Source organism: Lipomyces chichibuensis (genome assembly GCF_038497645.1).
Source record: "Lipomyces chichibuensis strain CBS 12929 unplaced genomic scaffold V1513scaffold_101, whole genome shotgun sequence".
NCBI classification, from domain to species: domain Eukaryota; kingdom Fungi; phylum Ascomycota; class Lipomycetes; order Lipomycetales; family Lipomycetaceae; genus Lipomyces; species Lipomyces chichibuensis.
Genome location: NW_027117553.1, coordinates 1 through 15,299, shown reverse-complemented (window position 1 = coordinate 15,299; position 15,299 = coordinate 1). Strand labels below are relative to the sequence as shown.

The 15,299-nt window shown below is 46.9% G+C and overlaps 6 protein-coding genes across 6 annotated transcripts; 3 read left to right on the top strand and 3 right to left on the bottom strand.

The window, feature by feature from the left end:
• Window positions 1-219: 219 nt before the first annotated feature.
• On the bottom strand, window positions 220-1,414 carry V1513DRAFT_455298 (uncharacterized protein). The gene has a single exon (XM_066899479.1). It carries the CDS (start codon window positions 1,376-1,378, stop codon window positions 482-484), a length of 897 nt encoding a protein of 298 aa, XP_066750342.1. The 5' UTR covers window positions 1,379-1,414; the 3' UTR covers window positions 220-481.
• Window positions 1,415-3,614: 2,200 nt separating this feature from the next.
• Window positions 3,615-5,277, top strand: V1513DRAFT_455294 (uncharacterized protein). Its single transcript, XM_066899478.1, has one exon. The coding sequence runs from the start codon at window positions 3,694-3,696 to the stop codon at window positions 4,843-4,845; it is 1,152 nt and encodes a 383-aa protein (XP_066750341.1). The 5' UTR covers window positions 3,615-3,693; the 3' UTR covers window positions 4,846-5,277.
• A 463-nt stretch (window positions 5,278-5,740) lies between these two features.
• V1513DRAFT_468331 (uncharacterized protein) lies at window positions 5,741-6,432 on the top strand (the record flags this gene model as incomplete). Its single annotated transcript, XM_066900122.1, has 1 exon — window positions 5,741-6,432. A coding segment is annotated over one exon (684 nt), but the record flags the coding sequence as incomplete, so codon positions are not given.
• Window positions 6,433-7,683: 1,251 nt separating this feature from the next.
• V1513DRAFT_434532 (general substrate transporter) lies at window positions 7,684-9,355 on the top strand (the record flags this gene model as incomplete). Its single annotated transcript, XM_066896476.1, has 4 exons — window positions 7,684-7,901; window positions 7,957-8,013; window positions 8,062-8,816; window positions 8,865-9,355. The coding sequence occupies 4 exons, from the start codon at window positions 7,684-7,686 to the stop codon at window positions 9,353-9,355; spliced, it is 1,521 nt and encodes a 506-aa protein (XP_066750339.1).
• A 1,829-nt stretch (window positions 9,356-11,184) lies between these two features.
• V1513DRAFT_27264 (uncharacterized protein) lies at window positions 11,185-11,738 on the bottom strand. The gene has a single exon (XM_066894556.1). It carries the CDS (start codon window positions 11,644-11,646, stop codon window positions 11,245-11,247), a length of 402 nt encoding a protein of 133 aa, XP_066750338.1. The 5' UTR covers window positions 11,647-11,738; the 3' UTR covers window positions 11,185-11,244.
• A 1,487-nt stretch (window positions 11,739-13,225) lies between these two features.
• V1513DRAFT_386581 (galactosyl transferase GMA12/MNN10 family-domain-containing protein) lies at window positions 13,226-14,450 on the bottom strand (the record flags this gene model as incomplete). Its single annotated transcript, XM_066895266.1, has 4 exons — window positions 13,226-13,334; window positions 13,387-13,526; window positions 13,572-14,002; window positions 14,066-14,450. 4 exons carry the CDS (start codon window positions 14,448-14,450, stop codon window positions 13,226-13,228), a joined length of 1,065 nt encoding a protein of 354 aa, XP_066750337.1.
• Between the last annotated feature and the right edge of the window lie 849 nt (window positions 14,451-15,299).

The following is a 15,299-nucleotide window of genomic DNA, read 5'->3' as shown; positions in this document are numbered from 1 at the left end:
TAGGCCGACGCATTGTCACTCTTATAAGAAGTGATGTTTTGGAGGAACTAGATGTAATGTAGATCTATTGAGTCGCTTGACGAGTTAAATACAGGAGAGGAGGGCGTGTTGGAGTGAGGGTGTGGTGGAGGGAGTTGACAGCAGGAGAGGAGGCGTAGTGTTGGAGTGAGGGTGTGGTAGAGATTTTAGCGTGTGCCAAAGAGGAACTCCATGAATCTCCTTTTTTAATGTATTTCTTAGATTATTGTTAAGGGGTATGTACGCCAACGGGGAAGTTTTTTAATTATTATATTTTATATGTGCGAATATTGCGAATACTTGCGAATAATTTTTTTATTCGCATTCGCATTCGTAAGCATGAAACATCCAAATATTGCATTCGAATTAATATTCACGAATGCGTATATAGTCGTCATTCGTGTCCACCCCTAGTTATGAGTACACATCGGCTCCCTTCGCATTACTTCGAGTGTTGGGAATCTCATAAACTGACATATTTACGCCAGTCATGATCTTGTTCGAACCCGAGTACTTCTCTAATCTTTCTATTAGACAATGGCGCCTCCCATTCACCCATCTCCCTAGTGATTGGCACATTGGGACATTGCGTTCTCAGAAGCTCCATTGTTGGAACTTTTGTAGTAATTGTATCGTTCGTCGCATTGAATACTTGAAATCCTAGTCCATCCTTCTTGACGCACAAGTTGCAGATCTTGCCTAGGTCCCTGGCATCGATGTACGACCATGCATTTCGCTTCCTCGAGGCCGGATTGTTGACAAAATTTCCAAATTTTGTAGCATATTCATGCGGTTCAATCACGTTCCCAATTCTTAGAGCATAGATATCCACTTGAAATCTCCTCGCGAAGGCTCTGGCAGTCTTTTCTCCGCAAATCTTCGATAGCGCATATGAATCCATTGGATCAACATCATAATCCTCTTCAAGGGGAAAGGAATGAAAATCAGTGTTTCCCTGAGCGCAACAGACTCCGTAGGTCGTTTCCGAGCTCGCGATAATAATTTTTTTCACGCCCAGTTTGCATGCAGCCTCAATGACATTGTACGTGCTTAGTACATTTGTCTTAAAGGTCTTGTCATCCGGCACGATCATGTTGCGCGGGTAAGCTGCAAAGTGGATGACAACGTCTGGAGGTCCTGGAATAGATGGTCCTGCGTACCCATTCGTGGTAAAGTGCGATGTTAGGGCATTAAAGACTTGGCCGGCATCGGTGACATCCGTCTTGAGAGTGTAGACAGATGGATTTTCCAGGGGAACGAGGTCGAGGTTAAGCACCGTGTGTCCAGCAGAGAGTAGGTACTCAATTGCATGACGACCAGCTTTTCCAGAGCCGCCGGTAAATACGATACGCTTTCCCATCGTGCCTGTAGTTGTGTTCGGAATGAATGATCACAATGCTAGGAGACCGAACAGGGACAAAGGTCCCTGCTTTTATTTGGCCAAGCCATGCGGCTCAGAGTGATTGGTAACCTTACTCGGTGCAAAATATCGCTTCTCCGTGTACAAATACAAGTAACTCGGAAGACGACAGCACATAGAAGGTCGACAAACTTAAGACCTGCCACGCAAAACAATCACTGCCACTTTCGGTCGGCCGGTCGGGTCCTTTCCGCTCGAGTGCCGCTAGCGTATCCAACAAAACACTACTTCGAATATTTTGTGAATCATTGTTAGCGTCGTCCAAAGCTTTACTGTACGCCATCCAACGGAGTGGCTTGCGCCGACGGGCGTCCCTGCGTGAATTTGCTGCATCGGCGTTGCCGAACTTAACGGCTTATGCGCTAAAGGAGTCCGACAATTAGGACTCCCCTAGTTCAAGCACAAAAACGTAGATAACTGACAGCAGGCTAGCTTGGCAACGTCTCGTCTTTGTGATCAATATTGTTCTAGTCAAGCTCAATATATTTTACGCGACAATTAAATCGCTGCGACAACCACTACGTAATAGTCATCAACCTACTGAAGCCATTAATTCTGCCGAAATAGGAACATAGCATAGGAATTATACCAAATATGGCAATTAGGAATATAGATAGGAATTAAGGGAGAGACTCTGATACGATGTACAATGATAGGAGATAATACTTCTGGAGATAACGGATATAAATGTAACCTAACTAAAATAAAATACCCGCCGTCGACAAAAGCTGTTGAGTGTTGACTGGTGCACCTAAATCATTTAGTTTTCTCACTGGTGCTAAATTCTACAAAAGTTTTCGGCGATGATATCAATTCGGGTTCAGGGTTTTGAGACAAACTGGGGGCAACAGTCGAATATAAGTGTTCATAATGTCTCTTCGAGTCACAAGTTTTATATGCAGAGCAACGCAATCCGCCAGACGGCCATACCTTGTGATCGCAATAGAACCTACTCACAGTCAGCAAGCTGCAAACTCAACCACACAGCCAATTCGATTTCAACATCTTGACAGCTGCGCCTTCAAGTCACCAAGGCCATCATAATGATTAGAGAATATATTGCCTCTATAAAATCCGTCCTCTTCGACATACAACTTCTGGGGCACATTGAACCAAAAAGAGTAGCATCATCGTTCATCAATCGTTTGAGGTGGCCAAACACCGGCTTGTCCGATATGCCCCCGGCGACGATAAACAATGAATCAAATAATTGATGCTCACAGAGTCGTAGGCTTTGCGAAACGAGAGATTGCTGTGTTGTGTTCTCCAGCGTGTTCAGATTGAGATCGAAGAGGGAGGACGATTCGAGGTCTTGTGCTCAAGGACTAATTCTACAAGTAGCTCTTCCACGCTATCGGCGAGATTCTGTCCGCTTTGTAGGCTCCCTAATTTCTAGCACGTCCTCTCGGTATTTTTGGCAGTAATTGAATTGAAGTGAATGCGTATGCCACTCGTACCGGTCATACATTATGCGGTAGTTCGTCGCAATCCTCATAGTGGCATTGAATGGTAGACGCTCCTGGAGGGCAGAAATGCAACATTTGCTCAACACAGAAATGTGTATACAGCCCGGCTCACATCGTCGACCTACCACAATGCGCCATACCTGAAGTTCAAGCTCCAAAGTTCCACCTCATCTAGCTTGACGTGCAGAGGTTACCGGATGTCACAACTGTGCTGCCATGGTCCATTCCAGATCGTAGTGAGCGTTTGCGACCGGCTCAGGCTCGTCGGCAACAGTATGTGGTATGACCTACACGGTCATGTTCAGCTCGGACGGAATGTGCCCGAAATCCAAAGTCAATTACAATAAAACACGTGCTCTCTTTGAGATTGTCATCTCGATGAACTCGACGTTATAGTACCCTGTCGAGAGCTACCGACGCTACCGTGACCTTGCTGGAGAACCAGGAACCGATTGAATTCGAGGGAACTTTTGGAAAAGAAATCATGAAAGCCTTCGAACGTAAATAGTCTGAATTAAAGTCGTTATAATAACTTAGTGCAAAATGTTACGAAATTAGTTATAAATCGTTCATGAATGGTCTGTTAATCTTCAAAACATCCGTCACCACCACCCATTCGTTAAAGAATGCGTCCTGGGTAGAATTGTGGGCCCACGAAACATCGTACTGAATGTGTCTGACGGAACCCTGCTACGATGCCCCTGGGTTAGGGTCAATTCCTCATTCTTGCGTGAATACGAGCGCGCAACTTACATTGCTCAGGAATTGAGTTTAGTAATAACATCCCATATGTCACCCACGAGCTCGAGCATGTATTCAGTTGCCGACAAGGCACGGCAATCTCGCCCAATCGACCCGTCTGAGCCTTTCCATGTATCGTGGGTCAAAGGCAAGACTATCCTTATCACCGGCGGTGCATCAGGCTTCGGTGCGTCGTTCTTCAGGAAATGGGCTGCTGCGGGAGCAAATGTCATTATCGGCGATGTCGACGACAACAAAGGTGAATCTATCGTCCGCACTGTCCGTATAGCCACAGATAACGTCAACCTTCACTTCATACATTGCGACGTAACGGATTGGCAGTCGCAGGTAAACTTTTTCAAGGAGGCCGTCAAGCTCAGTCCACACGGGGGAATCGACGCTGTTGTTGCCAATGCTGGCGTCTCCGAATTGAAGCCTACGTTCGACAAGCCAGGACAACTTGATGTGGAAGAGCCCCCAAAACCTAATATGCATGTTATTGACGTGAACCTTGTGGGTGTCCTCTACACTACCCATCTGGCATTATTCTATCTCCCTCGGAACCCAGGGTCACAGCCTGCAGACCCGAACAATAGCCAACGCAAGGCCGATGAATCACCGCGAGACAGACATCTTTTGTTGATTGGTTCTATGGCGTCATTGTTGCCTATTCCCCAACAGATATTGTATGGAACGTCGAAACACGGAGTGCTGGGGCTGTTCCGTTCGCTGCGAAGTACGGCATTTACGAACGGAGTACGCGTCAACTTGATCTGTCCATATTTCGTCGATACGGCTATTATCTCCCCTGTTGGACGGGCAGTATTAGCAGGATCGAATCTGGCCAAGATAGAGGATGTGGTGGAGGCGGCCTCGAGGCTTATGGCGGACTCTAGGATCAATGGAAGGAATTTGGTGGTGGGGCCTCGCATTAAAGTAGTCGAAACAGAAGGAGAATGGCGGTATTTCGAACAAGCGAGGCATGAAAAAGGCACAGAGGTCAGTCAATGGGAGGCCAATACGGATGATCTTGAGAACACCGAAGTTTTTACGAGGCGCATAATTGGTATTATGAACGCGGCGCATGAAATGAATGGATGGATCAAGTGGACTAAAGACATGGCTAGAGCATTGCTGCTCATGGTTAAAGAAGGTCCGATGATAATATCAACTTGGAGGAGACAGAATGGAGGAGAATAAGCATCTAGACAAGAGTTTGTCACATGGGCAGGCCAATATCTTTTGGGGAGCGCAGGTACGGAAATTGATGGGCAATTGGTACGAATAGAATCGACTTGTCGGCGAAGGATACTTAGATGGCGACGTTGAAGTTTCAGCGGTCTCTTATAATACACAATATCGCAAATTCTTCTGCGAACACAGGCTTCACTTGTTATGCTGCGTGTTGGCAATGTTTGCCGTAATCTCTCTTTTTGCTTGCGACTTTGAGTAATCAACGTTGCTAAAAAATCTATATCACATCGGCGATGTCGCAATAAACGAAGTCGAACGTTTGTATTATCCCCTCTTGGTCTAGGTCTGGGTTTGGCTCACCAAAACGCATAAACAGGCCGCCACTGATGCAGAACCAGAATGCCAGACTGAGAGAACCAACAAGCAAGGACGAGCGGCGACCCCAGTGATCAGTCCACAAAATCGTCGGAATGTTGCGACAATAAAAATAATATAAAAAATCGACGTGGCCAAGCGCGGATTGGAAATCCCGGCCGATTGACCTAGAAGCGTGAATCTCACTGACAAATTCGGTGACTATTGTTTACATTCTCTGCACACGGACATAACATCGGGCCGATCTACCCATTTTTTAGTTCAGTTAAGCTGTAGGCGAATTTGAGACATAAGCATTTTAAGAAAGGGCAAACATTGATTAGGGCTGTTGACGATTTGCCGGTTTGCCGATATCGTATCTGCAAATATCGGCGACGATACGATATCGTCAGGCTCTAAAATCCGCCGATAAAATTACGAATAAATATTGGCAGACTTGTTATTTCGCCGATATAGTATTCGTAGCCAAAATAGTCGCCGATATCGTATCGTCAACAGCCCATCGCAATTACGAATATTCGTGACAGCCTTAGGACAACCATACACGTGGATAATTGTAGACCAACCTATCGCGAGCCGTTGCATCCAGGCGAGCCTGTATCTAATATCGGCCTCATTCGTTATGTCCTGGGGCCCCATCGAATGGTTGTATCCTCCCGAAATCATCCCGCTGCATGTCAGATGCAAAGCTGTCTCGCTTTCGACCTCAACCCACTACGGCATTAACCTCGGATGGGCACTAAGCATGTTATCAGTCTGGCGCAAGATTCTCTGGGGCGTGTTTTTCATTTCTGCGGCCATTTACTTGGCCGCTTGCATTCATGTGTGGTTACAAATACCCGAGACGAAGCAACGGACACTTGAGGAAATGGACGAGATTTTCGAGCACGGAGACCAGATCTGGCGGTCGTTCACAGGTGCAACTTACTCAGGGCGCCTGGATTTGCTGGCCAAAGACTTCGAGCAAGGAAAGTCAATATTCATCCCCGCCGGAGACACGATATCGGAAGACCCGCCCACAAACCTTATTCGACGGCATAGCGGGTTAGGGAAGTCATCCCCAACTTGTAAGCCGCTTCCCGCGACATATCTCCGGCCTTCACTCCTTGTGAGCCTTGCGCCCCCCGTTCTCTGGGTTCGAAGTTTCAGGTGTGGACGAGTAAGAATTATCTTCCGACCTGGTAATTATTGGATATTGGCTTATCGATGACTTTTAATATCGAGAGAAAACGTTAGACTTAGCTCATTGGATCACACATCGGAGAGAATCTGGCAGTTGCTGTATAAGCTACTCTCATGTAGTTAACTGGAGCGTAAGTTGATAACTACCATTGGCGACAATGGCGGCACCAATAAGATATGATCTTAACTCTACATGAAAGCCAGTCTTCACTTCCAGTGTTCTCGGTGTTCAGGGTTTCAGGGTCTTCTCCGAGGTTTCTCGGTGCTCTCCGTGGTGGAATAACCCACGGGAGGCTGATAAGGGGCTGATCATTCCTTGAGTTGGGTTAGTGGGAATCTGGCCAATCTTCACTTTCCTGTTCCAATCTGGTTCGGCTTCTTGCCGTGTTTTTCCCGACTTCGCAAGGTCATGAGCTCTGACCTTGTGTCTGCTGTTTGTTCTGAGATAGCCGAACCGTAGCAAGTCCATTCGGGCTGGGCGAGCGGAGAAGTCCTCAGTTTAGATCTGTCACCTCGGTTATAGGTGTTATTCGTGTATATATATAGACTAGAATAGTCGTGAGACTGGTCGTGAGAGAGATCAGAGTCTCAGCCTCCGTTTTACAGTTCACTTCATATTCCAAGTCGATATCCACTCATTTTTCCACCTCTGTCGGTCTGTCCTCACTGCCTGGCATTCTCCGACATCTCGACTTCCTTCATCAGTTCGCTGTTCTCCTTCGGTGTTATTACTGCTTCGTCTCTTACATCACTTCGTTCGTCATTCTCATCAAGTTCAAAATCATTCGAATCTCTATCAACCTCGTCAGGGTCAAGGCTCACACACGTACTCTCCACTCCATCAGTCGCAGGCTCCTCTCGCTCCTGATTCAGTGATTCCGTTGTTTGAAACTCTGATGGTACGAATTGATGCACCCGGCCTGCAATCAAGTTTCGATGAATTATGAGTGGACGTGCACAATGTGCTACAGTTCCCAATTGGGACTGGCTCCTCATTCTAACTCAGTTATACCCTAACACCATTAAAATGACGCAATCCCATACCAAATGCATTATGGGGTTAGGGTTCGTCTGTCACAATGGGCACCACGACTTTGGGTCTGAGGGGCAATTGTCACACTTTGAATTTAATTCTTGCACGCCGCATGTAACTCTTCTAAACCACCACCGAATTCTTGTCTCGCTGCAATCATGCCAGCAATGCCAGCAATGCCAATCTCAGCCTGATTGGCTTAAATTGCAATCCAACATCCGCAGCTGCTTCGGCTCTTGCAATTCTGGGCACAGATGGTTCGTCTACTCAATGTCTACACAATCTCCAGTTTTGTTTCCCTCGCCGGTCTGCTCTACGGATTTGACATCGCCTCCGTCGCCGGCATCGTGGCCACGGAACAGTATAAAGAATACTACGGCAATCCTATTGGAATACGTCAAGGTGCGATCACAGGTGCCATTGCGGCCGGCTCGCTCGCCGGAGCACTTTGTTCTTCTTTTCTTGGTGATCGGTGCGCAGTTTTAGTTATACTAACCGGAACGAATATGAACGATTAACGGTCTCAGTTTCTCGCGAAAAGCCACCATCCAGCTGGGCGCAGTCCTGTGGTGCATCGGTGCAAGGTGGGTGTTTGACGGTCGTCGTATCTACTAATCGGTTAACTTGTGCAGCCTGCAATCCTCGTCCACCGGTATCGCAATGCTTGTGATTGGCCGTATTTTTGCCGGCCTTTGCATTGGCATAACATCTGTCCTTGTGCCCATCTACCAGTCCGAGATCTCGCCCCACAGGATCCGCGGTCGAATAATCACGCTCCAGCACTTTGGACTTGCATGGGGCGCCCTGATCCAGTATTTCATACAGTATGGATGTTCGTTTCTTAACTCGCAGGCCGCTTTCAGGTTACCGTGGGCAATCCAGGCTATTCCGGCTATTTTGCTATTTATAGGCCTCTTTTGGCTCCCCCGATCACCCAGATGGTTGGCTAGTAAAAATCGCTGGGACGAGGTACTGAAAGTACTCGCGTTCCTGCGCACACCAGACTGCGACATCAACGATCCGCTGGTACTGGCTGAATACAAAGAGATTGAAGAACAGGTTCGTGAACGCGATGAGAAATGGAATACTTACCGCGAACTTTTTGGAAAGAAACTGCGCAAGCGCTTGTTCATTGCCATGGCTGTTCAGGGATGGTCGCAGCTGTCCGGAGTCTATATATTATTGTACGGCGTCGTCCTGCCTCTCGAATCTGCCGGGATTTCCAATGCGCGCGTGGCCGCGTCCATCTATTACATTATTTTTGTTGTTGCAACCATTCCGACGATTTTGTGGACTGATCACTGGGGTCGCCGCTCGTCCTTGCTTGTTGGTTCTCTCTGTCTGGCATTCTTGTTCTGCTTGATCGGCGGCCTGTTTATGCGTTTTGGTGAGCCAAACCCAGACCTAGACTAACCATACACGTGGATAATTGTAGACCAACCTATCGCGAGCCGTTGCATCCAGGCGAGCTTGTATCTAATGTCGGCCTCATTCGCTATGTCGTGGGGCCCCATCGAATGGATGTATCCGCCCGAAATCATTCCGCTGCATGTCAGATGCAAAGCTGTCTCGCTTTCGACCTCAACCAACTACGTCATTAACCTCGCATGGGCATTAGGGACGTTACCGATGTGGCGCAAGATTCGCTGGCGCCTGTTTTTCATTTCTGCGTCCTTTAACGTGGCCGCTTTCATTCATGTGTGGTTAGCAATACCCGAGACAAAGCAACGCACACTGGAGGAAATGGACGAGATTTTCGAGCACGAAGACCAGCTCTGGCGGTCGTTCACAGGTGCACCTTACTCAGGCCGCCTGAATATGCTGGCCAAAGAATTCGAACGAGGCAAAATCACCAATCCCCGCCGGAGAGACGATATCGAACGAACAGCTATCTCACAGACCTTATTTGACAGCACAACGGGTTAGGGAACTCATACGCCGCTTGCGGGGCACAGCTCCGGTCTTTTTCTTGTGAACCTTGCGCCTCCTATTTGGGTTCGAGGTTTCAGGGTGGACCAGTAAGAATCATCGTCCGGCCTGGGAATTATTAGACTCTGGCTTACCGATGACTTTCAATATCGAGAGATAATGTTAGACTTCAGCTAATGTTATTATAGTAGGCTGGAAATGAAGTTAGAAGATGGATATGGAATGGTGGTGTCAGTACGAGGGTAATGACAATTACGGATTTATGGACGCATTACGCGGTAGCAAAAGATCCAATGTACCTTGGATATGGGTATCTACGAACATTACTGAGATCATCACTGACCTCAATTCTACGGTGGGCATGAAACCCTGACCCTATATCCAAACCCCAATTTTACCAACTTCTCATAGACTTATCTTATCGCGAACAAATACACTGAATACACTACACTAAATCCACGTACACTGGACGTCTAAATGTATTTAGTGGATTAGTCAGAAACGCTCTGGTGTAGATGATTTAGTTTAGTGTAATACACTAAGTGTATCAACTCGTGTGAGTCGTGTAGTTGCTTGGAACCCTGTATACTGGAATCGCCAGGGTAGTGTCTTGAGGCGGCTGCCATTCTCGGATATTCATCTTTGTAGAACCCGCCACCACCTTGGCAGCCATCCCTGTTCAATAGCATCGACAGCTACTGTCTCTTCGTCAAAGTAGTTGTCAATATCGGATCGCTGAGCCTTTCGGGGCTCCAATTTGAGAGCATGCGAGAGCTGGTGAACACCTGCTCTCAATGCGGTCAGCGGACGCGACTACATTTGCAGAAGAGATCAATCCCATCGCAAAGCCAGTCTCATCAAAGTCCCATATATCATCTTCATGGATCCATACTTCGCGACCGTGCCTCGTACGAGCTGGAACCGTTCCCGATATACCTTAGGATCCTCCTGCTTCGCACCTGATATGATATCTTGCGATAGTATCGAGATTCGATGTCTAGCCGACGATTGATAAATCTAGACACCCAGTTCTTACCGACTTGCGCAGTAGGCTGCATGGTACGTGCCAACACGCAACAGAATAGTAGCGAGACCCCGAAGATGCGTTGGACGAATAGGAAGACCACGTTTATCAGCAGCTAGAATCCACTTAACTAGCGTTTCTCCCTCGGTTTCCGTCAGTGCATGTCCACTTTTTTCTTTGTCCCTTGGTTCTATCCTGGAGTGCTGATCTAGGGACAGTTGACGCGTTTTGTAGGCATCTATAGCCATTTGAATTCGGTTTTCATCAGTGTATGGCATTTTAAATAGAAGTGGTTGAAAGTGACGCGTTGAAGAATATTGAAAGATCCGGTTTGTGTTTGTGGGAAAAGGCCGGTTCGATGGGGAAATACTTTACTGAGGTGGCTGGAATTGCTAAGTGATCGTTAGCGGCAGCAGCCATTCAAAAGTAATCCTTTCTATGGTCCCTCCACCAATCGCATGGCCAATTCGGATCTTTCATGTTATTGGCATTACCCCGGGATTTGTTAAAGTATCGATCAATGTCAGATAATTTAGCTTGTGTTGAGGTTGTAGTCTTTGTAACATGCTATTATATTTTGCCTCCCAATATCTTTATCGAGACTCGCATAAGTCTTCCTTGCGCGCAGCAGCATCATTTAGCAAATTATGCAGCTCGTAGTATACTGGTATTGATAAACTGATTTGCGGCCCTTTCCCCGACAAAAAATCGTAAGCTCATTGAATTTTGAAAGAACACTGTGGAATCTCTTGTAGCTTACCTGCAGAGCATCACTTAACATGCAGAAAGTAGAATTCCATCGCGGATCAACGTCATACTCGATGAACTTATCAGGCAGATTCATGCGCTTGCAATTGTCGCTCTATGCCTGCTTGCGATGAGGATTTCGGTGGATCCAGGGAGCTATGATACGCAGCCTTGCAAGTAGTTCAAGGGCCCGAAGAGACTGGTGTTCTCCATCATCAAGGTTATTACAGATAGCATCAGCTTCTTCTGCATGGCCAGACTTAAGACCGCTTAGGATATCCTTAACAATGAGGTGGATGATGTGGGCTACCAGCGCACATAATTTCCTAAATCCCAGAATAAAAGGTCTGTCTCGCACTTCTTCTGCAGATTTTGGGACAGTTGTAACTCCATCCCAACCCTGGCATTGTTGCCTGTGATTGAGAGCAGTTTGGCTCACCAACCACTTCTCAAGTTCATTCTTCCGTCCCCACATCACGACTTTCAACGCATAGTGTCCCGCGTCTAGGGAAGGCATGTTAGGGTCACCTGCGCTTGGTATACTGTTCAGACAAATCACACATCTGCTTCGATCCGTCGTCGGGACTTAGTAGTCCTTGCAAAAAGAAGGATTGACTGGCCAAATATATATAGGTTTGTCCGTGGCCTCCCAGGCTGCGACATTGGGTGGTATCGTAAAACTGCCCGTAAAGGTAATGGCGAATTCAACAAGCATTAACCTTTTGCAGCTATATTCGGCGCTAAAGAGGTGGGTACAAAAGAGCGCGTAAACGGAAGTAGGCGTTCATACATTTACCTGCCTGAAATCGCGAGGGATCGTAGGACAACGCCAGGGCAGAACGGCAGAGGATGGTACATTGGCAAGACCTTCCTAGTGGCGTCAGTAAAGGCATTTTATGAACACATAGCGCAGCGGCCCGACGGCAGCAGTATCTACGAGATGATCAGCGCGAGGGACGCTTGTAGATGGCAGCAGAGCTCGCCTCAAGCGATTCTATCCTCCAAGTCTGCGACAAATATGTTCTCAATTTATTACCTACACAACGAAATATTCTTCGACAACGCAGTGTGTAGCATGTACGCATTTGTGCACGAGTTGCATCTCTATGTCACGGGTCACTGCCGCTGCGGGCTATACACTTCCCATGATCCAGGGCTCCAAGTCGGGCTAATCGACTTGTCTTTGTACCGATTGGCTTGGTTGTCTGGACACGATGCAAGATCTGGGAAGACCCTCTATGGACAATCTCGTCGCTATGGTGACAGTCTCGACATAATGTAATTAGTTTCCCATTGCCGTAGATACCTCAGGGAATCGTATCCTGCATTTTATTACGACAATAAAGTCCATAATAACGTCCATACCCAAGTATATTGCCCAATAATCGGTCAAACCGTTAAAACTAAAAATGGTTCACAGTTGAAGACGAAACTAGCCAACAGTACAGATCCCGATTCTGGGCACAGCCAGACTTTCATTTCCGAACCTTTGAACTGACCTGTAGGCCCTAACCCCCCGCAATTATAGTTAAGGTTTCTTATGCATCCCAGAGATCTTCGACGTCGTCCCATGTTACAAAGACCAACAGTTCGAGTGGTCAAGGAGTACTGTGAGATATTTCCTGAACTCATTTTCCTACACTGGAAGTTTTGCTATGCAGCCTGAGTTAGGGCTTGCAACAGTACTAATAAAGTTGCGCTGGAGGAGACCGGTCTCATGGCATCTGAATCTAAATCTTCTGCCGCAGTCAATGCGGCTCATTTGTATGTGAATGTCTCATACTTCAACACTATATTGCGCCGCACGGGTTAGGGATATTTCATTTGTCAAAATCATCCTCTCGTTTGTTCCATCGCGTCCAAAGTCGGACTCGAGCGAGGGCATAACCATTATACGAGAAATCTTTGAAGAGTCATAATGAATTTCGAGTCACTTTGCCGTGGGAAGTTTCAGTAAGACATTAAAATCGCGGTTCCACATGAGCCCTCAGGGGAAACAGTTTACATGGCTCTTTTCGCGGCGCAAATGCGCAAGCCGCTCTGACTTACCTGGTCAAAACCAGGAAAAATAATTGCAGTAGCAGATTCAGCATTAATCAGCCAGAAGCCCTGAAGCCTTGAACCGTGAAGTCGGCGATGGCCTCCGACACAGTTTTTCTCCGTGACCAGAAATCTTTCCACCGCGAGTCGCATGCGTTCTCCACCCTAATTATTTGGTAAACATCAAAGAAATTGAGTATGTTCAAATTTAACTTACCAGCAGCCTGCAAAATGGACGACCAAATCGCCGGTCTTCCAACCCATATGCTCGCCTCCTACCGAAAATGCGTTGATAACCCTCTGCGAAACAATAGCCACATGCTGCCTTATCTCTTTATTATTCACTATCATGTGATTCTTATAACGTTAGTACTGCTCGGGTAATCCGCAAAAAAGACTCACCAAAGCGTCCTGTTCGTTAGCATGCTGCTGGACATTGTGGGGATCGATCCACTCTTGCAACAACGACATTGTCCAATCACTTCTGCGAAATAGAATAGACCCGGCATTGACGCCGATTTCATCCTGGGCGATGATGATGTCAACATTGTTGACATCTACACCAGGCGACACTGTCAGTCCTGACGGTTTTCCGTCAGTCAGTGTGATAGGTGCGCCATAGGTAATCCTGGTCTCCATTGCTTTAGGATCCAAGAGATGCTTCGCCAAGTCGATTTGTGGTGTCATAATTATAGAGTCGGTGTCGAGTAACCAGACCCATTCTGCACCTATGTTATTTTCGAAAGCCTCCTGGATTGCGGGAATCTTGGCCCACACCGGTGGACGTCCTTCCATGTGGAACTTAGATATATTGATGAACTGATACGCATAGTCTAGACGGTTCAGTGCGCGTTAGTTACTCAGATCTATATGCCCCACCAAAATTAAAAACATACCATGATACGCGCAATACTCCTCCCGATTTTCTGTGACCATTTCTATGAGATTTTGGATGGCACCGTTATTTCCCTTCCCATCAGTCGCAGTAAGTAGCACTATCTTCTTTCCTTTCGGTTCCAGTGAGTCGCCGGCCATATTTCGCATCTCGTCCAAAGTGAGGTGCAAGGGCTGTACTAACTGTGCGGATGGTTGGGCTGTCGACAGATCATTCGTTTGACCGTCGACTTGATCTGCGCCGTCTGTCGTGAGCGAACTCACCTGGCCAGAGAAATCTATTACAAACTTAGGAGACTTTGATGCTGACCCTTGTTGTTCTCGAACATCCTGCGTTTGCATCGCGCCCCTACCGTATGAGGCCAGCGAGATGTATATAATTGTCATACTGGCTACGAGGGCCAGTACGACTATGGACCGCGTTCTTCTCAGCATGGACCTTGGTCGTCAGTGAAATAAACTCTAGTATTGATTAACGTGATTCCGTATTGGCTATAGAAGCAAGAGCAGGAGAGGAAACGAATGTAATCACTCAGTTTTCTAACATTCACTGTAGCGATAGTTAGAAAACAAGCATCCATACAAGATTTTAGAACCCTTTCGATGCTAATTCTGACGAGGATCGGTCTACTCTTATAGATCAGGACCAGGTGTCTCGTCATACACAAAGGAAAGAACAAGGAAAATAGTATATCCAGATTCACAAGGAAAAATCAAAACAACGAGTTCTGGTAAAAAAAGAAATGATGGCATTGCCGAGCACGTGCCGGGCCCTAACCCATTGCCGAAGGCGCTAGGGCCATGGTGACGAAAGGTCAGACGTGCGGCGTTCCATCTATATATAGACCAGAAGCCTTCGACGTTCTGCTCTGATTTGAGAAATCCAAGAGTGGTCTGTTACGTCATAACATTATCGAGCGCACTCGAGTGGAATAAGAGTTGCTCTTCGGGGCTGTGCTTTGTCAAGGTGTTAGTAGGAAAGGAAATCGGAGAAGATATACGACAATCTATCTGCAGGTGCCATTATTATGGAGATTCATGGAGCTTATATGCGCTATTCCTCTTTGGGACACGCTAAAATTTCAAGTCGTACCAATTTATGCACCGCCACCGGCGCCACACAGTATTTACCCTGCCAATTCAAACCCTAGTCCATTTAACTCGTCAAGCGACTCAATAGATCTACATTACATCTAATTACTCCAAAACATCACTTCTTATAAGAGTGACAATGCG

Excerpts from the sequence above, each read along its gene's own strand:
- V1513DRAFT_455298 (XM_066899479.1), bottom strand. The coding sequence starts at position 1,378 with ATGGGAAAGCGTATCGTATTTACCGGCGGCTCTGGAAAAGCTGGTCGT.
- V1513DRAFT_455294 (XM_066899478.1), top strand. The coding sequence starts at position 3,694 with ATGTCACCCACGAGCTCGAGCATGTATTCAGTTGCCGACAAGGCACGG.
- V1513DRAFT_27264 (XM_066894556.1), bottom strand. The coding sequence starts at position 11,646 with ATGCCTTCCCTAGACGCGGGACACTATGCGTTGAAAGTCGTGATGTGG.